Source organism: Ambystoma mexicanum, chromosome 12, assembly GCF_040938575.1.
Source record: "Ambystoma mexicanum isolate Mex_15411 chromosome 12, UKY_AmexF1_1, whole genome shotgun sequence".
NCBI classification, from domain to species: Eukaryota; Metazoa; Chordata; class Amphibia; order Caudata; family Ambystomatidae; genus Ambystoma; species Ambystoma mexicanum.
The window spans coordinates 464,070,578-464,094,354 of record NC_090936.1 but is presented as its reverse complement, the minus strand read 5'-3'; the positions used below and the strand labels follow the sequence as shown (position 1 = coordinate 464,094,354).

General features: G+C 44.8%; 1 protein-coding gene across 1 annotated transcript in view; it reads left to right on the top strand.

Moving 5' to 3' along the window:
• LOC138513667 (zinc finger CCCH-type antiviral protein 1-like) overlaps window positions 1-23,777 on the top strand; it is a 406,876-nt gene that overhangs the window by 242,192 nt on the left and 140,907 nt on the right. Inside the window, exon 8 of the mRNA XM_069628726.1 lies at window positions 15,068-15,185. Coding sequence (XP_069484827.1) covers window positions 15,068-15,185 — 118 coding nt within the window. The remainder of the gene's footprint in view (window positions 1-15,067; window positions 15,186-23,777) is intronic.

Below are 23,777 nucleotides of genomic sequence, written 5' to 3'. Positions count from 1 at the left end.
TTCGGTCTGACCGTTGGTGTGCGGGTGATAGCCTGAGCTCAAGGCTCTATGGATGCCTAGATGACGCCAGAAAGATGAAAGAAATTGTGAACCACGATCAGAGATGATCTTCACAGGGAGTCCGTGTAACCGATAGATGTTGTGTAGGAATGCCAAAGCCATCTGGGAGGAAGTAGGGATCTTCATGAAGGGAATAAAATGTGCATATTTAGTGAAACAATCCACGACCACCATGACACAAGTGTGATCAGCAGAGGGCGGAAGCTCAACAATGTAGTCGGTAGCGATCGTATGCCAAGGGTAGGGAGGTGTTTCAGTAGGCCTAAGTAGTCCCAAAGGCTTTCTTCTAGGTGTCTTTGTCTGAGCACAGATAGGGCAACTTTCCACATATGACTTTACTTCTTTGGCCCATCCAGGCCACCAGAATTGTCTGGAGATCAACTCCTGGGTAGCCTTGATACCACGGTGACCAGCTACTTGAGAATCGTGAAACCCGTGGAGAATGTCCAAGCGAAGGGCAGCCGAAGGTATGTATAACCGGTTCAGGAAGAACAAAAAACCATCGCGTTCGCAGATCTGGGGTTTCTTTAGTAGATCGACACGTTCCGGATCCCTCAAGGTCTCTTGGATGATCTTCTGGAGATGCGGAGCTAAGGTTAGGAGAAAGTGTTTGGGAGTTATCATAGGCGTATCCAAACCGGCTCCCACTTCTTCCTTTTCCAAGGATCTGGACAAGGCATCAGCCTTCTGGTTCTGGGAGCTAGGAATGTATGTGATTTTGAAATCATAGTGAGAGAAGAAGAAGGCCCAGCGGGCTTGGCGAGCAGTGCGACACTGCAATGTCCGTAGGAACTGCAAGTTGCGATGGTCGGTGCGAACTTCTACAGGGAAACGACCACCAAGTAAATGATGCCTCCATTCTTCAAACGCCGTCTTGATGGCCAAAAGTTCTTTTTCAATAACGGCATAGTTCAGCTCACTAGAGGTGAGTTTCCGTGAGTAATAGGCCACAGGATGTTCATCGCCGGATGCAGGATGTTTTTGTAGTAGGACCGCTCCAACAGCGAAGTTGGAGGCATCTGCTTCGATGACATATGGCATCTCATCGTTAGGATGACGCAAAACAGGGGCTGTACTAAACGCTGTCTTCAAGCACTCAAATGCTGTCGATGCCTCTTGATCCCAAAGGAAAGGTATCTTGGCACTGGTCAGATGTGTCAATGGGGCCGTGACCTGTGAAAACTGTGGAATAAAGCGCCGATAAAAATTGGCGAACCCCAAAAACCGCTGAAGGGACTTCAAATCATGAGGTTGTTTCCAGTTCTGAATAGCCTTCACTTTGCCCGAATCCATGTGTATACCTGCATTGCTGATTACGTATCCCAGGAACTCCATGTTATTCCGGTGAAACGAGCATTTTTCGGCTTTGGCGTACAGGTGATTACGTGACAAACGCAACAGTACTTCGCGGACATGCGAGACATGTTCCTTCAGATCGTCCGAGAAGATCAGGATATCGTCTAGGTAAACCCAGACCGAGATGCCAACCAGATCGCCAAACACGTTGTCCATAAACCGTTGGAAGACGGCCGGGGCATTACACAACCCGAAGGGCATTACCCTGTATTCGTAGTGTCCAAAGGGCGTTTTGAATGCCGTCTTCCACTCGTCGCCCTCTTTGATTCTAACCAGGTGGTAGGCTCCCCGGAGATCCAATTTAGTGAAGATCTTGGCCGAACGTAAGGACTCCATGATGTCCCGAATCAAAGGTAATGGGTACCTGTCCTTGAGTGTTATGTCGTTCAATTGACGGTAATCAATACAGGGCCGCAGGGTCCCCTCTTTCTTCTTGACAAAGAACAACGGAAAACCGGCGGAGGATCTGGAGGGTACGATGTAACCCTTCTTAGAACAATCATCCAGATAATCCCGGAGTACTTGTTTTTCAGACTGAGTTAGAGAGTATAACTTCCCATGAGGAATCACAGCACCAGGGATCAGGTCTATGGGGCAGTCAAATGACCGATGAGGAGGAAGAGGTATTTCTCCGGGTTCCGAAAACACGGTACAAAAGTCGGCGTAAACATTCGGAATCTGGGACAGGGAACATAAGGCAGACGAGTCCTCTCCCGGGATTAGAGGGACCAAGGTTGTAGACTTCGAGGAGGTGTTGTGGCAGCAACATTCACGGAGGCAAAAGGCAGAAACAAATTTCAAAGTACGGGACTCCCAATCGATTGTAGGATTGTGTCGCAAAAGCCAAGGCAGTCCCAAAACCACAGGATACGATGGTGACTTGATGACGTCGAGGGCTATCTTTTCTTCATGCCCCTTGACCTGTAACAGCATGCCGATGGTATGCAACCGAATGGGACCGGAAGCTAAGGGTGTACCATCGATGACCTCTACCGGTATAACCGTTCTTCTGGTAATTAAAGGCATACCAAGGTTGATGGCGAATGTCTCGTCAATATAGTTCCCGGAGGCCCCACAATCTAATAGTCCATGGACATCGATCCTTTTATCAAGCCACTTCAAAGTGATCACTAGATTCATCAAGACGGCAGGCTGCATTGGGGGCAGTTGTAACCCAGGGCTGGAAAGGTCTGAAAGCAAGAAAGGACCTGTCGTAGCCTTTCCCTTAGACGACAGGTCTTCTAGTTTCCCCCTTTCTTGATAGGACGTAGAGGGCAGGTTCCCAGGAAATGTCCAGCGCCTCCGCAGTATAAACACAGTCGCAGACTTCTCCTGCGCTTCTTCTCCTCTTCCGATAACGGGCCCCTTACAGCTCCTAGTTGCATTGGTTCTTGGGTAGCATCCGAAGGTGTTGATATCCCAGTAGGATGAGTCAGTGGTCTGAGGTTTCCCTTTTCAAACCGACGTCTCTCTCCTTTTCTCTCGGCCAACCTCTGGTCTATCCTCAGAACTTGTTCAATAAGTTTCTGTAGATCATCAGGTTCCGGTATGTGCAACAATTCATCTTTGTATTCTTCTCTTAATCCCCGGCGAAACAAGGTTTTTTGCGTTACTTCTGGCCATAAGGAGTCAGTTGCCAATTGACGGAAACGGCTGATGTAAGAAATGATGTCGGTATTGGCTTGTTGTAGATCCATCAGTTGATTCTGCGCTGCAGAGGCCAGATTGGGGGATTGAAACACATCCAAGAATGCTTTCTCGAAGGCTAAAAAATCGTTCAGGATTGGGTTATTAGTAACGACCAATGGAGTCGCCCAGGCAAGAGCGTTACCAGATAAGTTGCCCAATATGTATCCGATCTTGGCCTTGTCATTGGTAAAGTGTGATGAACGGAAGAGAAAGTGTATGCGGCAATGATTACAGAATTCACCCACACGGCGGGGATCTCCATCGAACTTGATGGGAGCTGTGTGAGCCATGGGACCTTCAGGTTGTGGAATGGCACCAGTGTTCTGAGTCACCATTTGGCGTAAGGCTACATTTTCCTGACGGAGTGCCGCCATCTCGGCACGAAGCGCTTGAAGTTCGTTACGAAGACCCGGATCCTCTTCCATCGTAAAGTCCGAGGAGTCAGAAGACAGGCGTCTCAATCTGTTGTAAATAGCGTCACGAGAACGCTGCGTACCTGTTCGTCCGGTTGGATTCCTTGATGATGAGGCCAGGCTGTCGGATGACCCGGAGAGATGTGACGGATGGCGCGGGGAACCAGCCCAACACCAGCCCGAATGGAACCGGATTGGAGGTGAACCGGCTCCCAACGCCACGGGTTGGCTCACCCCTGATTGAGTGGCGTCAGGACAGTGCAAGCACTGGCAGGGGGAGCCTCTGAGTTGATGGTCCGGGGTCCTTGGTGGGATTCCGATGGTAGGCAGGTCCGGGGACTGGAAGCTGAACGGTCCCTCCAGGGACGAAGACAAGGAAGCAAGAAGAGCAGGCCGGTCAGGAGGAAGTACGGAACAAGAGGGGAAGCTCAGAGCGGATAGGAACTGGAAGGACTGGGCAGAGACTTGAACCAAGGAGGGCGAGCGGGACTTCTGGAGCTGAAGGAAGGGGAAGAAGGAAAGAGGAAGGACAAGGCGAAGGGCAGGGGTTCCCCAGGCAGAACAAGGGAAGAGGAGGGCAGGGGTTCCCCAGGCAGAACAAGGGAAGGAGGAGGACAGGAGTTCCCCAGGCAGAACAAGGGGAAGTGGAAGGCAGAGGTTCCCCAGGCAGAACGAGGGAAATAAGCAAGGCGGCAAAGACACGATCCGAACAAACCGCGTTGAGACGCGGTTTGGAAAAGGATCAGGGCTCCTTAAATAGGCCCGCCAGCACCTGGGAGGCCTGTAACGCAAGCCGTGCCGTCTCCCCGGCAACGGACACCCCACAACGAGGCTTGAGCCGCACGCCCTCCCGAACCGAGCATCCTGCGCACTGCGCATGCGCGGAGCGCGGAGAGCGGGCGCCCGCGCATGCGCGAAGCAGTGCGCGTAGGAGACCCGGAAGCACCAGGGACCCAGGACACCCCCGGACCTCGGAGCCGAAAACGAGGATACAGTCTCCAGGACGGGGAGCGCCGTAGCGGGTAAGGGGACCTCAGGACGGGCGGCGTGACAATTAGAGGTAATTAGAACATGTTCAACCCTTTGAGTCCCCGCCCCTTGTTAGGAGACAATCTTCTTTTTTTTAAAAGATGTAAACCCTCGGCTTCCCCATAACCGTCGCTGTTTGCGGTGTAAAAGGTTTGTGTATGCGTCTGACCTGCATTCTTCGGAATGTCTGACGGTAGGACCACAGAGGTTGCTTGCGATAGAACTTCTTCCTCCTGCGCAACACATGACCCTACAATTAAGCAAAATAAAAAACAGCTTTAACGAGGTATTACAGAAAAAAAGAAGACCAAACAATACTCTACAATGAAACAACAGGAGATGTCTAAGGCGTCCCAAAACCATTTTCAAATATTAACATGCGTAACTGAGAAAATAATAAGCCCAAGAAATACTCAAAATGAGAGGGCCTGCTTAGGGCGTTACAAAAACCACATTCAAATATTAACAAACGTAGCTGTGGGAAAAGGCTTTTGTCATTAGTAGGCATACAAATGTACAATGTGTATCGCCCGCAGGTTGTTTCCGCTTTAGTGATGAGGCCAACAGCGATGATCCTTCAGAGTGGGAATCAAAAAAAGAAACATTTACTCCTAGTTTCCAACCATCCATCCTGCTTTTTACACAGACGACCAGAGTTTGGAAAAACCAGCCTACAGGAAAAAAACATTCATGTTTTTTACACTGTTGACCTTTAACTAGCATATCCCTAGTGACAAACATCATTGCCTGTTACAATGACTGATGCCTCTCTCAAAACCTTCGAAAGCCCCGCATCCGGACGTCTTCCTTTGAGGTATGCGTAATTGTGGTCACCCGGCTCGGGCTCTGAAATAAAAAACATACATCACATAAAGAAAAAACAATTCATTAAAACTCACTGGTTATCTAACTAAACAATATTTAACTGCTTAAGAATATCTAACTACTTAACTAGTTCATGAAAACATCCCCAGACAAAAGAAAACCTTAATTTACATACATAACCTCTTATAAACCTGGGCTATTTTCACACAACACACGGAATTATTAAAATACTCACCATAAGTCTGTATGTTCTGAATCCCGTTTTCGTCCAGTATTTCAAGCAGTAATTCCCACCCTGTGTAGCAGTCACTTAAGCCTGCATCCAAAGCTTCGTAAACATTGAATATGGTATCTAAAAACATAAGATAAACACACCATAAACCACAACACATTCACAGGCCAAACACATTTTATAGCACCTGTTTTTATTATAAGGAATTGCAAAAATCATAAAATGAACAACTGCTTTTTGAATATATAACATCTCAGCTGCGTGCTCCCAACCTGCTCAGCTATCCTGGTAAACTTCTGCTGCAGAGCTTGTCTATGGCTCCCATAATTTAACCCTTCATGCTTTATCACAGGTCGGGATAATCACAAAATAAAAAGAAAATTAAAAGGTGGTTCATGGGTGCCACCTTTTATTTTCACTACATGGGGCAGAAATACCACCATGACTGCCCTGGATATAAGACCTACCCATCCCCATTGCAAACCAATTTTTTTTTAATTATGAGGAATTGCAAGAAATCCTAAAATTAACAACCTGTTTTAAATATACAACGTCAGAGCCACGTGCGCACAACCTGCTGAGCTATCCTGGTAAACTTCTGATGTAGAGCGTGTCTATGGAGTCCTTAATGTACCCCTTCATGTTTTATCACAGGTTATATTTATAAAGATGTTAGATGCTTGTCAATCTGTTTAATAATACATAAATGTCTGGCCGTGTTGGTAGCCTTTTGAAAACACACGAGGGCAACATCCTGAGGGGTGTAAATGCGGTGGACTTGTAAGATTCATTAATTTTCAGCCCTCAAGATATTGTGCGCGTTTGTTTTCAAGACTGCAAGCATAAACACAATGCTTAAAACAGATGAATGGGCTTGCAGGGAGTCCCCATCCTACCGAGATGTATTTTAAAGGATACAAAAAGGCTTTGGGTTTTACAGAAGCCTTTTCAAACTCTGCGCACAAAATGTATACTGCATTACCACGGGCCATGCACTGTGAAAATGTAATTTTATTGAATGCATTTGGCTTTGTGTTTTTAAATCAGGCTTCCAGAGTCTTGAAAAGGCTTCACAGTTGGGCTGTCTCCTGCCCCAGAGGCGGTAATGAGAAACAGCCTTCCTTGCTGATAGTAATTAACAAGGGCTTCTAGTTTGCATTACAGCCTTGGAGCAAAAGACAGGCAGAGCACAGATGGCAATCAGATTTTCAACTCAGCAGCGCTGATCAGTATTTTGCAAAGGCTCCAGTTTGTGCATGCCTTAGTTCTGTTCCCTGACACCAGAGTTCAGGAGTCATAATATGTTAAAATAATCACGTTTTGCAAGGTTGATTTGTTAAAAGTATCGAGAGCTGGGGCATCCATATGCAATTCTGCAGATTCCCAAAACATCTCTACTTCTAGCTAATAATTGCTCTACACGTCTGCAGGGCATTGACATCTAATCTCACCTCTGCCCAGCCAGCCATGCACAGATAGTCATCAGAGGCTTTAGCAGTCAAAAAAGCAGTTTGTTTGTGGTTTGCCTTTAAAAATACATTTTCAAAGTGTGGATAATGCACTCACCAGCGCTGACTGGCCTTCTGCAAAATGTTGCAGGGGGTTTCCCTTTACAGGTGGATACATGCGTTGTTTAATATTTACACTGGCTATTAATGCTGTGTCTTAACAATTCCTGTGACAGGGATCAGTGCTTAATCGGTGCACATTTTCAACGCTTTCAGCACAAAAAGACAGTTTGTTACATTTGGATAAAAGCATATACTCCTGGTGATATGCTGCTGAGGCCAGCATACCATAATTCCCCTCTAAATGACATACTATCAGGAGCATGTGCTTTATGTTTATTTAAACATAAACATGGACAATTCTCAAATGCAATTAAAAAACATTACAAAAAAGGCATACCTGGGATGGTTAGAGGATTGAAATCTAAGTTGTCATAAAAAGATGGTGCTGTATAAGCCTATAAAATTAAATAAAAAATATATCACTCAAGCTGTACATATGTTGGCTATCTATTACACCTTTTCAAAAAGGGTCTGCAAACACTTACTTCATTTTCTGTAGTATCCTGCATTATCTCGTTCACCCCAAGTGCTCACAAGCAGCCACAGCAATGTATAATGTGCAAGAGCCCAGACAATGGGCCCACCCCTTATATATAGTTAGAACTGGCAGGGTTCTTGCTCTTGAGACAAAGCCCTTAGAGGGTCAACCTAAACCAAGCCATCTGCTGTCTTTTGAGAAATTATCCAACAAGCCCTGAGCACTACGCACATCCTGTGCGATGTGCGCCAAGATGAGTTTCGCTTTCGAATGCTTGGAATGTAGACACATATATATCCAGGGATGCATTTGTGGCTCACAGCTGTTTTTTAAAACTGAAACCACCCTGTAACCTGAAGACATTACAACATGGGCTTGTTTCACAGCCCGGACAAGCATCGCCTATAAAAAAATCCCGCCTGTGGCTCAGACAGCTCGTGCAGGCTCGCGACAGGTATTAACTTTTGTGCGGAGAGCCCACTTGCCGTCCAGAGTCATGCTGGACCCTCAGGGCACAGAGCCTTTTCAAAGAACTGCCGCAATGATTCACAAAATCTTGTGTGCTCAGAACTAGCCCACCCCTCTACCACATTATTATTTCTAATTAATGATCTGATTAATGGTATATAAAATATGCCTGATAATTATTTACATAAATATGAATAGCATAAATACATATTAATATCCATTTTTATTATTATATTAAATATGAATTTTACTGATATTTATATAAAATTGCAAATTCATATTTTTATATAAACATGTACAAAAATTGTATTTTTTATAGGGAATCTTAAAAATCACACACATATATATATATATATATATATATATATATATATATATATATATACATATATATATATTTTCCTTTTGGAAAAAAATACTTGTATGAATGCTATGTTATTTTTTTTTTTTCCGGTTGTTACCCCAGAGAAACACACACCTCTGCTCAATACTAAACACCCCTCTTTAGCAGATTGACCATCAAGATACTCCAGGATTCAACAATGTGTATACTTTTCCAGACCTCTAGGTATCACAGGCGCTGCGCAAGCGGGTTTTCCCAGGGCGTCAGGAGTGGCGTGTATCCCCTCCCAAACAGCTGCTGTATATATACACCCTTCGTGCCACACCCCTAAAGATGGCCCCATGCAGACATCATCTCCAGGCGCCCCCAGTGCAAAAACTGAAACACACTTCCAGGTATTTAGGGGGACATCCGGGACAGCATGGTCAACCTACATTCCCATAACCTAAAAGAGGTGAGTCTTTCAGGCGAAACACACTAGGCCTCTTCCGGAATAGGTCACCCAGCATGTTTGGACTTCCGGGTAACCCCCAGGTGGGCGCCCCTAGGGACTGTAGGCTTTGTGGGGACCTCACAGCTACCACCTATGATGTCAAATCCAGGGTAACACTTCCGCTAGGGCCTAAATACCGGTTAACCATCACTACAACACTTCCGGGATAGGCTTTTCGCTAAGGCGGACCTTCGGGGTTACCCGCATGATGTCACTTCCGGACTGGGACTTCCGCTAGGGAGGGACTTCCGGGGTCACGAGGCATGCCCACCTGTCAAGCTTAATTAATTGCTGATGAAAGGTATCTTCTTATTCTACTTTGGCATTTCGCATTTCTCAATTGCAGGCCCGCATATTTCTGGCGAAGTTCTGTGTAAAATGCCTGATACATCTGTCATGTTCTGCCTGTACAAATGTGCCATCAATAAACACACACCAGGAGTCCAACACTATGACAAAACTGTGCTATACAACAAGTGGATATACTGTGCACGCCCTCAAACACTTTCCAATTCAAAAGCCCTGGTAGACATTTCAATTCAGCTGTTACAAATATTTTTGGGGGGATCTAGAAAGTTGCATAGAAATTTCTGTACTTCTGCTACGAAGACAATTTGTTGATTCCAGTTGCATTTTGGAACTGCATATTTGTGCTAATGGTGTTCATTGGTTTCTGTTCATATTTTTATGTAAGCAGTTGTTTTGACTCCTGCACATATTTAGCGCAATGCCCAAAAACTCATATTACGCAACTTGGGAGCAGATGCTTACTTGTCAATAACCCTGACAACAGCACACTTCTCTCTAGACGTCCACAAACCAAGGCTAACCCGCTTAACTTCAGAAAGACACTCAAAACCCAACTATTCTTCCTAATATGTGGCTCCAGTGGGCTTAGATTCACCTTGCGGTGATTTAGTGTGGAGAGCTCAGCTGCATTGATTTATTTGCTAATTCATGTAAAAATGAGCTCTCCTCAATCACCTGGATAATGTGATAAGTGCATAAATATTCCAAGTTCCCGCAAATTGCACTTCAGTCTCCCTTTTCCAAACCTTGATGACCCCTGCTTCCATGAGATATGTTTTAAGAATCATCAATGGGTGTCCACCTAATTGTCGTTACCCATACGTACCCAACATCACCACCCATTGCCTGTATTTCCTGCCTTTCTGTTGTTTGTGAAGGGTGGTTCCATTTTTATTTATTTATTTATTTATTGGTTATTTCTCATGTGCCTATACAGCAAACTGTGTTTCAAGGTGCACCAAGGCAAGGGAGGGGAACAGTACAAAAAACATTCTTACTAGGCCTTGAGACATTCAGAACATTTAAGTGCTAAAAACACATAAAAGGAACGTACTAGGCCATGTAGCAATTCAGATCGTGCAAGTGCTAACCATGAGACGAAGTGGGGGGGGCTTCAGGGGTGCCTAGCTGGTAGGGGACAGCGATGGCACGACTGTAAATAGACACATCGATCTTACTAGTCATGACACAATTCAGATTGTGCAAGTGCTAAACATGAAAATAAGGGCGGGGGAAGGGTGGCATAGGTGGGAGGGACAGCGATGGCACGACAATAAACATACAAATCGATCTTACAAGGTATGCAAGTTCTAAACATGAGAAGAAGGGAGAGGGGCATAGGAGTAGAGGAGCAGCGAAGAGAGAGAAGGCATGAGTAGACAAACAAAAACGAGCTTGATGGAGACAGATACGGATTGGGTCATGGAGGTGCAGAAATGATGGCAAGAAGGGGACAAGGGGGAGAGGGAAGGAGCAGCTTAATGCACAAGGCAAGTTAGAACCCAGAGCAGGGCAGGAGGAGGGACAATTTGAAAAGTTGAAAGGGAGAACGAAAAATTACTATTCCACTTTGCCCTGCTGTGAGTGAACAGGGCAGGCTAGTCATGTTTTAATTCTGCTTACGGTGCACTTCTCTCCCTGCAAGGAACAGCTTCCCTAAATTAGGTAAAAGTCAAATGAATGAAGTGAGGAGTTTGTGTTTTCAAAGAATCAAGATAGATTGGTTCGATATACAGCTTTACCTTCGATTTATATCCTTCCTTTGGTCTGGAGTTTTAGAACTGCGTCATTGTGTAGGGAGCACGACTGCAAGAGAACAAACACTTCTCTCAGTCATCACAGAGCCCTTCTACACTGAGAAACAGGCTCGTGGAAATTATGAACCGCACCAGAGACACATGGGACGGGGTTATCATCTTGACCAGATGTACATTATTGACTGGAAGGGTACAAAGGTCAGCAAACATACCAAAGCTTTAGATCAGCCGGGTGTTGCTAGGTCTGGAAAAGATCAGGGGCTAAGCTAATGTCGGGACTGTCAGGACTCGGGGCTAGCTTGCATTTTGGTTGTAGCACCTGAGCTTCTATCCGAGGCTACAACCAAAAGAAATGAACAAAAGAAGAGTCCCTATTGGTAATAGAAACTCCCGTCCCCTGCACACCATAAAAATGGAAAAAGAAATTCCAGTCAAAATTCAATTAATGTTTTCCTTGGTTTGATGATTTCAGTATTCAGATTTGAAAAGATAAGAAGGTATGTACCACCAGTACATTTATCAGTACACAAAGACTTCATGTTTGTAGTTAATGCATTCTTTTTTGTACACTCTTTTTTTGTAACCAAATTTACCACGCAATTTTTTGTGTATCAATGAGTTTAATTTACTCAAGGTTGATAGAATTGAAAAATAGTTATTTTTTTTATACAAAACGTGTTGAAACAAACCTCACATAATTAGATACAGAGCTCTACACGTTTCGAGAGTTAATTACTCTCTTCTTCAGGAGCAGAATTCATTCCAAATGTTCCAAATATAATTTTGTCAAATGACTTTTTACAAATAACTTTTTACAAATACATTTCTGAGAATCACTCTCGGTGAGAAGTGCAATATCGTTACGAGTTCATGGGAATGTCATCTGTTGGTGTCAAAGTTCATTCGGGATTGATCTAGTGCTGAGTGTTATAATCAAAGTGCTGCATGTTATAATAAAACAAATCATTGTGAAGTCCTATGACCATTCGGTCTGTACCTGAATGCTGAAAAGTCTTCTCACAAATATGAGAGAGGGTCTTCTTGCTTTCACGTTTTAAGAAAGGTGAATATGTCACCGCCGAGTCCTACATCTGTGTGACCTGGAATTATAAATATAACTGTGCTCAGTGTGCACATTTTACAAATTCCTTACTGTGCTATGTTTTTAGATAGCCAGCGTGGCGAGTGCACTCACCATTCAGATGTCTTTCATGATTCTCAACAGTAATCTTGCCCGTTTCTCTGACGAGTGCCCCAATCCGTCTGAAAAGATCGGAATGGTATTAGAGTGGTAAATTATACTTCTATCAGTAGGAATTGCTGAAACATTTCAAGGTACCTACCTTAATAATTCTCGTTATTCGTGAAGGTCTAGCTGCATTTCCTTGTGTGGATGCTAAGAAAACCTGTTGCTAAGTAACCGTTCCCTTAAGTAATCACATGACTCAGAAACCGTGGTCATGTGATATGAAGTGCTGCTGGGAATCGTAGTTCCCAATCATAAGAATGCCTTGTACTCAGTATAAATTACGCACCTAATGATAACATTAATGTTGCCGAGCTTCTGTTATAAATGGATCGAGCTCCTAAGGCCAAATTAGTGCCTTAAATGACTTGAGAAAGCCTGTTGTTAAGTAACCGTTCCCTTAAGTAATAACATGACTGCGAAACCGTGGTCATGTGATATGAAATGCTGCTGGGAATCGTAGTTCCTGGTCATAAAGATGTCTAGTGTTCAGTATAAATTACACACTAATCGATAATACTAATGTTACCGAGCTTCTGTTATAAATAGATTGAGCTCCTAAGGCCAAATTAGTAACCTAAGTGCTGAATGCACTAAAATCCTTCCGTGCTCGTGATTATATATTCACTAGGAATCCTGGGAGTTGTAGTGCAAGTTAAACAATGTCAAATTGTATCTAGGGTGTGTACACCTTGAGCTACAGATGTATAGGCTCAAGTGTTAAAGTCATGATCTACCAGGAAATTAATCTCTTAATATAAATTAGGCAACTCGTTCTGAATTACTTAGTTGGAGCAATGAGATTTATTATTTTCCGAAGCTGTGTTGTGCATACAAAGATATGATGCACAATTTGTTATGTGATATCTGGTTGCAATCAGATGGTTATTCCATTAATTCACAGCGTTATTATCAGATCACAGCAATATAGTATTGTATCTACAGCATTGTACATCCAGTTAACAATGCATTTGCATCAATCATTTCTAAGGCGGATTAAGCAATTGCCTTATCATCATGTTACAACATATGTAATCATCTTTGCAATTGTCATTTGTGAAAACATGCTCATATTTCTTCATACTTATTCTTCAAAGTTCAACAGTCTATGAGATCAATGTTTACTAGATTACATTTTCAACTCCAAAGGTTTGCTTTTGACTAGTGCATTTACAGAAAAGCATTCCACGAGAACTCCTCATTCATTGCTTTGGGTTCTAAAGTTTCTAGTTTGTGTACCCAAAACATCTCCCTTCTTGACAGTATTTGCTGTAAATTGCCTCCCCTTGGTGGCCTTGTCACTGTTTCAAGAACCACAAATCTTAATTGTGAGATTGTGTGATGTTGGTCTTTGAAATGTCTGGTGACCGGTGATTTCATATTTGAAGTCCTTATATTTGATTTGTGTTCTGTAATGCGATCTTTCATTCGTGTAATCGTCTGGCCAAAATAATATTTCCCGCATGGGCAGATTAGTCCATATACTATACATTTGCTTTCGCATGTAGCATAGTCTTGTAAATGTATCTTGTTTCCTGTGTACGGATGTCTAACCAGTGAGCCTTTCTGTACATTATTGCAATGACAGCAATTCAAGCAGGGGAAGGTCCCCTTATTTGGCTTTGAGAGAAATTTTTGTTTGGCTATGTTCGTTCTTTCCGCTTTCACTAAAGCGTCCCGTAAATTTCTCCCTCTGTTGTAAGCCATCAATGGTGGTTTCGGAAAAAGTGTGCATAGCTGTGGATCTAATCTTGTGATTTTCCAATTCTTGTGAAGTATTCTTTTGATTTGGGCACTCTTTCTATAGTACTGAGATAGATATATTAACAGAGGATTATCTCTGTCCCTTCTTTTTTGTTGACATAGAAGTTGGGACCTTTTTTTGTTTTGCATTTTTCTATTGCCTCTGTTATGACGGGTCTCGGAAAGCCTCTCTTGGAATCGTGAGATTTCTTCTTCTTCAGCTTCTTTGTATGTTTCTTCCTTAGATACAATCCGTTTAATTCTTTGAAGTTGACTGAGGGGAAGGTTATTTTTCAAGTGTTGTGGATGATGCTTTGTGTAAAATATACTATTGTTTACATCCGTCGGTTTCCTGAAGATTGTTGTTTGCAATGTTCTGTTCTCTGGATAGATCTTGACGTCAAGGAAGTTGACCGCTGGTGTTCCAATCTCTAAGGTGAACTTAATCTTAGGGTTACATTCATTAAGGTATCTGAAAAATGATTCAAGTTCACGTTTGGGACCTTTCTAAATTGCAAAAATATCATCAATATATCGTCTCCACATGGCCAGTTTGTCTGACCATGTGGGATTCTCCAGTATGAATGTTTACTCAAAGTGGAACATACATGTGTTAGCATAGGCAGGGGCCATTGCTGACCCCATTGAAGTGCCCGATGTTTGAAGGTAGTACTTTCCCTGGAATCTAAAGAAGTTGTTATAAAGTTGTTATTAAGTATTATTTTTGCCCCTTAGCACCCCCCCCCATCCACCTCCCCTAGCAACGACTCTGGCAGGTAGGCATATTTTGTGAAGGCAATTCGGAGAACTGAATTTTGTCATTGACTTGCAGTGGGAGGAGTGACATTTTAGATGGGGGAAAGGAGGGACAAAGTAAAAATTTACGAGAAAAGCAGCATTTGTGTCTAAGAAAATCAGGTGCCACACCTCCTAAACATTGAAGGTTGGCATGCATGAGTCTGTATGTGTTTTTCTGCACGCAGATTATTTAAAATTGCTAGGACGGATCCTCAAACGTTAGCACTGCTTAATTAATTGTCCTATTTTATTTTTAGGGTGGGAAGGAAAAAGCCACTATAGCATCTGCAGACCTGGAGACAATCTACCTGGCTGATAAGAGCTCAGTCGTGCCATTTCAGGCTGGGGCACAGCTGTACCAGATAAGCTTTAAAGGTACTAAGCCATTTTAATATGTATCAGCTGTTGCTTCTTGTGTGTGGCCTTGTAATTGTTGGCATACGAATCCAATGTCCGTGCTTTGCTTTTCAGGGACTCTTAGCCTCCTTAGCTACTCATGAGGCACGACAATTCCATTGTAGACAGCACATGGATCCTCCGGCTAAATCATGGCACATGTAGGCTCTGGCATTTTCTGCCCGTCACCTTTCCGAGCAGGAGAGCACCTCAGTGGTAGGCCTGACTGGGAAAGTAGGTTGAAGGTGTCATCGCTGCTATGGAACCACGCACCCTTGATGTTGCAATGTTGCTTTGGAACCATACTCCATGGCACCAAGTGACATGACTAAAGGATGTGGGGCCCAGAAGAGCTCTTGCTGTTCCAGGTGCGGCCCTTTACCATTTGAGCTGACAATTATTTAGGCAATAATATCCAGTTCGAGGGATGTATCATTTGTTAACACCCCAGGGGGCTGAGTTCAGAGGCTTGAGCACAGCGAGAGCCATTATCATGGGTCTCTGGCCATTACCACCCGGCACAACCTTTCAAACCTGCCATTATTGTTATCAGAACCCCAGAAATGCAGACTAATGTTCTCAGAGCAATGATTTTGTGAGAAATAATGAGCCATAGCAGCAAACCTTTGTTTCACACAGAAAACAATTAAACCTAAGATGTCCGCCTTGGAATTGGAGGACCAGACTGCATGCAAATCCACAATTCCATTTGCATTACAGGCCAGGGTGGGTGGCGAGCTGTGGCGAGATGGAGCAGTAGAGAAAGGCTTCCAGGCAAGTGGGAGCTAGAGAAGGGGTAGAGCAGGGGTAGTTGGGCTGGTGGAGGCAGCACTGCAGCAGGAATGCGCGTGGGTGGAAGCAGTGCATAGTTTGCTCAGAGCGCAAGGTTGGATCAGTAGCTTCAGCACGAGCCTTGAACAACCTGATTGGCTGACACGCCCTCCCCAGGTGGTAATAATGAGCCTTGCTTACCCTTAAAGTTTTTTTTTTTTGCACTATGTCACTGACTCTCCCAACAATTTGACATCTCCTTTTTTTACTATATGTCCAAGCTTTCTTGTAATGCTGAGGATCAGTGCAGCTACATCTGTAGATGGGGATGTCGGCTTGGTGGTCAAAGTAGTGCACCCAGTGGCCCAGCAATTCTATTGCAAATAGGAAGATGTTTGAGCAGTCGTAGGCCTTAGACACTAGCTACTGCTGGTCCATTGCAGTACAATCAGGCACTAGACACAACGTAACCTTGTTAGGTGGCTGGAAATTACAATTATGATACATTCTGGATCCCTGAGGTAAGTGTATTGACAGTGCCTGCTGTGTCAAGGGAAGGGAGCACTGGTATTGTGCCACTGTAGTCTGGAGTGTGCAGGATCCAGCAGTGCTTCGCCATAATGTTGTTTAATGCAAACACATAGCTTTTGTCTTCCTTCAGTAAGCCTTCCTTCAGCTGCTGCTTGACAAGTGCCCACATTTGACAGAGGTATAGTATAGATACCTCTATTCTTATGCAGAAGTTGGGACTGGATACACCTCCAGCCTCCAATCAGGCACATTCAAGCCTTCTGTGCCTTTCTCCTGGCAAACACACAGGATGTGGATTCATGAGTGAATCCCAGACATCCATTTATACATCTGACCAGATGTGGTTATGGCTGCCCTGAGCCCGGAGCTCCCAACCTAGAGTCCCACATATGGCACACCCATTCACACTTCCGGACAGATGTGGTTATGTATGCCCTGTCTCAGGAAGGCCATGCCCATATCTGGCACACACTTGTTTCCATGCTTATGCCAGGCCTTGCTATGGAGTCTCACTGGACATCAAACCCAAGTCACCTTTTTGACGAGGACCTGCCGGGAACAGCCTTATAAAAACACAATGGGGCTGTCACCAGCCAGTGAGTTAACACAAGTAGCTGAGCAGGACGTCATGCTTGGGGATATAGAGTGCACCCTAACCTTTGAGTCTTACACACTCTCAGGGACCCGTGCACTGGATTACATCACCTGTGAGGCCCTGAATGGAGACTCGCTGGGAAAAAGAGGTTGGTGAAAGATGATAGAAGAAGCAAAAATAGCCAGGGCCTCACTGTGAGTAACAGTGTAGCACATTAACAGTCATCCACATAATGCAGAAGTTCATGGGTATGAGAGAGAATGTTCTTTACTGATTACCTCTTAGCTTGAAGATATCAGTTTGACCAGTTGGATACCTCCATATCAACACCACATCTGCTGCTGAACTATACAACCCAGTGTCCGTACTCCCCCTCGTGGTTCTGATGTAAAGATTCAGGGTAGTACCCTTTGGGTGCACTACAACAACCTTAGCCTCCTGGTAATAGGAACCCAACCTTTGGTACATGTCTGTACTACACAGGTTGGTAGTGTGGTTGAGCAGCCAAGCTTATCTCAAGAGGGGTCAACGTGAGCAGTAAGGTGGTTACACAGAGATTCACAGTTACAAGTATCCAAATAAACGCTTATACTCAAGGTTTCTTGATTAACTAATTATTAATTTATTTAACAGTCAGTTTGAATAAGCCTTCTTCAGAAGGGGAAATTTAATAGTGGCACACAAAATGACTTAAATAGCGAGTACACTGTGGACATTAATATACCACTGGTACATTTCGAGCAATACTAAGATTGGTGTCAATGAAAAGGGTTATTAGAAGAGATCACACAGATATTCTGAAGCAGGTAAGTACTTTTGAACCCCTCACTGCAAAGTAAGTTAACCCCTTCCTGGAAGTATAGGTGCAACACAATGTCAGAGGAGAAAAGAGTCATTCAGGAAGCCAGGCCAGCCAATGTCAAGTAAGCAAAAGTCTAGGTGAGCTGAAACACTTTTTGCAGGTAAGTAAAAGTCTTGCACAATGTTTTAGAAGTCTTTGTAGAAAGGAAGAATCAATGTAGGGCCACAAACTGGTTAGGCTTGTGGGAGTAGAAGATGCAAGCAACTCTACGGAGCAACCAAGACAAGTCTCAACTGAGAACAAGTAAGGCTACACAACAAGAAGTAAGTTCTCTTAGACTGTACAGTAACTTTGGTTTAGAAGAAATGGTTCCAGCTGGCTTTGGTTCCTGTGTAGCTCTGCACGTCCCGCTGTTCCTGGGCCTCAGTTGTGGGGACAAGAAAGAGGACTTCTGGGGACTCCTGCACTGCAATGGGACGGTCAGCGACAGCAACCGGAAAGCTTCAAATCAGTGGCACTTTGCGGTTTCAGCTCATAGCGTCTCAAGCAAATAGCACCACCGCGGTTCTCGGATATCACTTCACACTTTCCTCGCATCTGGGGTCCAGCACTCTGTTGAGGTGGCTCAGGCTTGGTCAGTCCTGCTTCCTGGGAGTACCGAGGATCTTCCTGGAGCTTGGTTCCGACTTAAAAGCAACACACTCAATCTGGTGTTCCTCTCCCTGGCTCTTCGGTTCCAACAGCTGCAGCAGTGGAAGTACAGCCAGCTTCGAGAGGATGTCCAGAAGAGTTCACTTTGGAGTTGGTTGGTCCCACCAACTCAAGGGGAGAAGTCGTCCTTGCAGGGCTTCTCTAGTCGCGGCTAATTCAGAGCTTAAGCACACCAGCATGGCTTCACCAGCAAAAGCAATGGTCCAGGAGTTGCAGCGGGCATCTCTTCCAAGTTCTTCTGCGGATTCCTTCATCCAGGGGTCGACTCTGCCCTCCAAGTCAAAAAGCCTTGCCTATTGTGTAGGTTTCTCCCATTCATTCCAGCCTGGCTTCCAATCACCAAGCAGGTGATTCATGTGCATTCATGTAACCAAGGAGATTAAGCACAGGGAGTTTTGGTCACCTCCCTCACTTCCTGCCCCTGCCAGACACTCTGGAGCCAGAGGCGGGCTTCACTCATGAATCCCACCAAAGACAAAATGAACAAAGAGACCAAACCTGGTTTGGCGTGCAGAGTAAATCTCAAGAAGGACCTTTCCAACAACAAATGGCGAAAAACGAAGACTGGGGCCATTTTGACAAAATGGACACCCATGGGTGTTTCATTGCAGCTGCGAACGCAGCCCGCGGTAAAAACACACAGCGGTAGTAAAAAGTAAACCACTGCCCCCAGCCATTAACTGTAGAAAGGGTAACATAAAAATCTTACATGGTAAACTAGATAAAGGGGATACTAAGTAAACCCTCCAGCACCCTATTGTAAGAAAGTGTGTGCTGGGTCTAGAAAGGTACAATTGTAAGTAAAATCAATTTCACTTTACTACTCTTGGAAACAGTAGTTTATCCAAGAGAATATATTTAAACCTGGGAAAATATGAATCTGAAAGACTTCCCTGTGCCACTCCACAATGTAAAAAGACGCCTATGGAGTTTGTCAGACTCCAAAAACCAAAAGAAACACAGAGTTCAAATTACAGAAAAATACATGAGAGAGTGGGAAAAAGGTCTCACCCTCTCCACGTTAAAAATGAAAAAGCCCTAGAGTCCAGTAAAAGTGCTGGGGGTCTCTAAGGTAGAGAGGAATTAGCATATTTCTGAGAAATCTCCCTAACAGCTGTGCTAGCCTTTTCCATGACAGCTACGTGGCTGCGCTGCAACCCTCAAAAGGCCTTGCACATGCATGCAAGCCTCACGCACGTGTGCTAGCCTTGTCCCCCATGGTTCCGGATACTGGGGAAATGCGAATACACGGATTAGAAGGCCATTGGGTTCTCGGTAACATTGGGGAGTGCCATGTTGTTTAGTGTCCATATACCTCATTCATATCCAGTATTCTTGTGTTTGAGCTCGACATGCCCATGAGCTTGTGTTTGTATTTGGCTCTGTACTGCACTGGGGACATATTTGATGTCGTTCGTACGACCTTGGCCTGTACTCTGATCTTTCTTCTGGATTAGTGAGTTCTGCATCTCTAGGATTGCTCTGGCTATGCTGTTACTGCATTGGCGTGCCTGGTGCCTTCCCTTGGATTTCCCTCCAGACGTCTTAGCTTGGACATGCTTGATCTCTCTTGTGTGTGGACTCTTGTGTGTGCCTGAGACCTGTCATGTATTTGCCTTGAAGACATTGTTGAACTTGAAGTGGAAATGTTGGTGACTCTTTTTCTGAGAATCCTAGCCTCCTGATGCATTTTCTGGATAACACTTGTCCCCTAGTGTGTGTTATTGTGCTGTAGGGTAAGCGCTTTGCATTTTGGGAATTTGTTAGCATCCTCTTGCCGCCTGGGATGAGTGTACTGAACCCAGCCTCTGGACTTTTTCTGCAGTAGTCACCACTCAGCTCTCCTGGTACTTGCATCTATTTGCCATGGTAGGGCAGAATAAGGGGGGTGTATGCACAGATATTCCACAGTATAATAATTGAACTGTTTATTTGTTCCCCAGTGTTAAAGGTGTAGCGCCATACCTGTGTTTCCTACCTATACATATCTACTGCACATTTGTCAGTCTGCTCCTTCTAGGGTTGTTATTGGATACCCACGGGGGGGGGGACTGGCTGACAGAGTTGGTGGGCTCACCCCACAAATACAAACCCTTCGTATTCTGATATACAGGAACCCATCCTCTTACCCATGATCTTGTACATCTACATGGAGCCCATCTGAACCACTCAACCCATACGCGACGACATCCACCACTACGTGAACAATACACAGCTCTACCTGAAGATAAAGACCTCCCAGAATAAAACCACCACTGTGAGCCAGGGCCTCCACAATCAACAGCCGGTACTTGTCCCCTACGAGGCCAGCTTACATTTTTGTTGTAATCCTCACCAACATTGCCTATCAGTCCTTTGCTTCCTAACTCGGTTCACATCGTATAAGCCCAAATACAAATTACACGACTCGAGATGTGTCGCTCCCTGACCCAGACCTGGATTCCAACGCCTGCCACAAACTAACATCCACTGAGATGGAATTCCTGCTACTCCCAACAACACTGAACTCTCCAAATCCTTATCTGGTCGACCTCCATGAACCATGAGGGTTTTACCCGAAAGCTAGCATCCTATGCTCAGTCCCTGGGATTCCACCTAGACCGCCATCTCTAATTCAAAACACATTTAGCATAGCAACTCAGACAGAGATTGCTACAAAGGAGCGCAGCACCGCAAAACTGCATACCTGCAAAGGTTGGGTGCAAAATTGCTCTGCGTATACGTATGCCTGGACACTGAGCCACCTGGAGTGAAGATGGATGTACTGGCCCTTTGCACCTCCCCTTGAAAACCACCCTGTCCATGTGTCACTGAGCACTCCCCTTTTCGATCGAGCTCATCCCCAGTCCTTCTTTTGTATCTTTAAATTATCCTCCTGAGAACAATTCCTCTTCATCTGGTAGGAGACATAGTTTTGTCTGCTGCTGGGCATCTCTTATCCAGATCACACATTGTACTGTATGCTGGTGTGTCACTCAAACCCCTGCACTGGGAGAAGGAGATCCATGCACCAATAAAAACAGGTTCTCCCATGTGGCCATCTGGCCAGCACCTACAACCTCCTTAGCTGCATGACAAGAGGCTCTTTGGAGTTGTCTAGCGCGTTCTCTGTTGAGACCCTGTGAAGGGGTTCTTTAAGGTCATGCTTCAGGACATGGCTTCCAGCAGCTGTCAGGCCCATGCAGTCCACATCCCAGCTCCCGCCACTCCCACCCTGTGACTGTTGTCCTAGTACTTCCAACACTTGCCCTGGGGTGCCAACCAGTATGGCTCCTTTGAGCCTAGCTCCAGAATATCCTGAAGAGAGTAAATCCATCAGCCGAATCCAATCCAGATCAGGCTTCGGGTGAGAAAGACCTTTCCAAGGCTATGGACTTCCACCTCTTTCTGGGCCAGGTAAAGGAATGGATTGTACGTAAATAACCAAGCCCATCTCTGTTGGAAAAAGAGGTATTACGGTCCTCACAGTGAAGCACGGGTGGGATTGCATACATAATACTTGGCCACAGTGGCAGTAGAGATTTTCCAGGATTCCCATTCCACATGATCTGTAAGTAAAAAACACAGGAACATGTGCAAGACCATGTAAGATGAGCAACTATTTGTGGCTTTTCACCTCCCGCTCATTCCGTTGTCATGACAACAGCTCTGAATAAGAGCGTGGTACCGACTGCCTTTACTTTCACTCCTTCAGACAAGGGGCCAGATTCTGAAACTTAATCTAAAAAGGGCATCTTAAATAGACACTTCAGATGGTTTTTTATCAGTCCCTTTGCACATTTGTGCAAATAAGGAGTCTTTTTTTTGAGCATTTAAGTGTGAATCCCACAGCCACTAATGGGATTTGTTTAAAACATTTTTGGCGCATCTCGCAAGGACAGGCACGTTAAGGGCCTGCACCTGTGAAATGCGCTCCCAGCACCTGCGCAGGTGCTTGGAGCCTGTAAAACATTATCTATTCAATGGGGCTGTGTTAGGTAAATTATTTCATTTCTATGCCAAATCTCCTTCACCTGTGAGACACCTAGCACTTTTTGCTGGACTCTTGTTTTTTTTTATCTGTCTCCTAAGTGAGTGGGAGCCTTTTTCCCACTCACTCATTCTTATACTCTGCATAAGGGAACCCTTGTTCATTACTTTTGGACTTTATTTTATGGAGTCATGTTTTCCTCCATATTTGGTAAGGCATTTGCAATTTACTTTTGTAGCACTCAGCCCCCTTTGTGCAGTGCTACTGGGACCCCTTTGGGATTCCCTTTGTATTTTCTTTTATTTTCCTTGTGTGAACACATGTTCGCAAGGGTTTAGGGATACTTTTTATCCTTTCTACATTTTATATTGTGAGATCAGCACACCCCACCTTATGTGCAGTGCTGAGGGGTTAGATAGTATCCCCTTTCTCGCTGCTCCTGTAACATTTCTGTTACAGTGAATACCTGAATGGCTGGTGGCAGTGGACGTGTTCCACCGACTTTTGTGTTATTGTTACCTGTGGGGTGTGTTCACAGGAGGTGACCCAAAATGGTGGCTTCCTTTTTTTTCGTCATTTCTTGTATGCTTGTCCTTTCTTGGTCAGTCTTGGTCCTTCTTCTGCCATGTTGGGTGGGGGAGGTCCTAGTTTGACTTTTGTCTTTGGCCGGAATCCCTCAGGAAGCATGTCAAGGCTCCAGAGTGTCTGTGAAGACAGGAAACGCAGGAGGAGTCTGAAACTCTGCAGCCCTTTGTCTTCTCGCATGCCTACCTGAAGCCAGTTGCAGGTCGTCTTGGGACCGATTATGCCCACTAGTCGATGGAAGGAGGTTGTCCTCTCCAGAGCTTCCCTGTCCATTTGAAAACGTGGTCAGGACAGCAGCGGTCACTTCAGCAGTTTTCACTGGTTACTGGAAGCAGCTGCAGGCATCACTGGTCATCTTCATCTATGGTTCTTATGTTCCTGTGGTTGCTTTGTCTTCAGCTTCCAGATCCAGGCCATTTTTCAAGAAACCCAGCCAATCAGCCACCATGTTATATCAGAGGCAGGGACAGAGAGCTGTGACTACATCAGCAAGAAACAAGACTTATTTGCAAATACAGACTCATGGCCTCAATACGGTAATAATGTCCCCTCAAAAATATCGGCATGCAAAAGAATCGCCGAAAAATGCAGGGACATTGTTACATG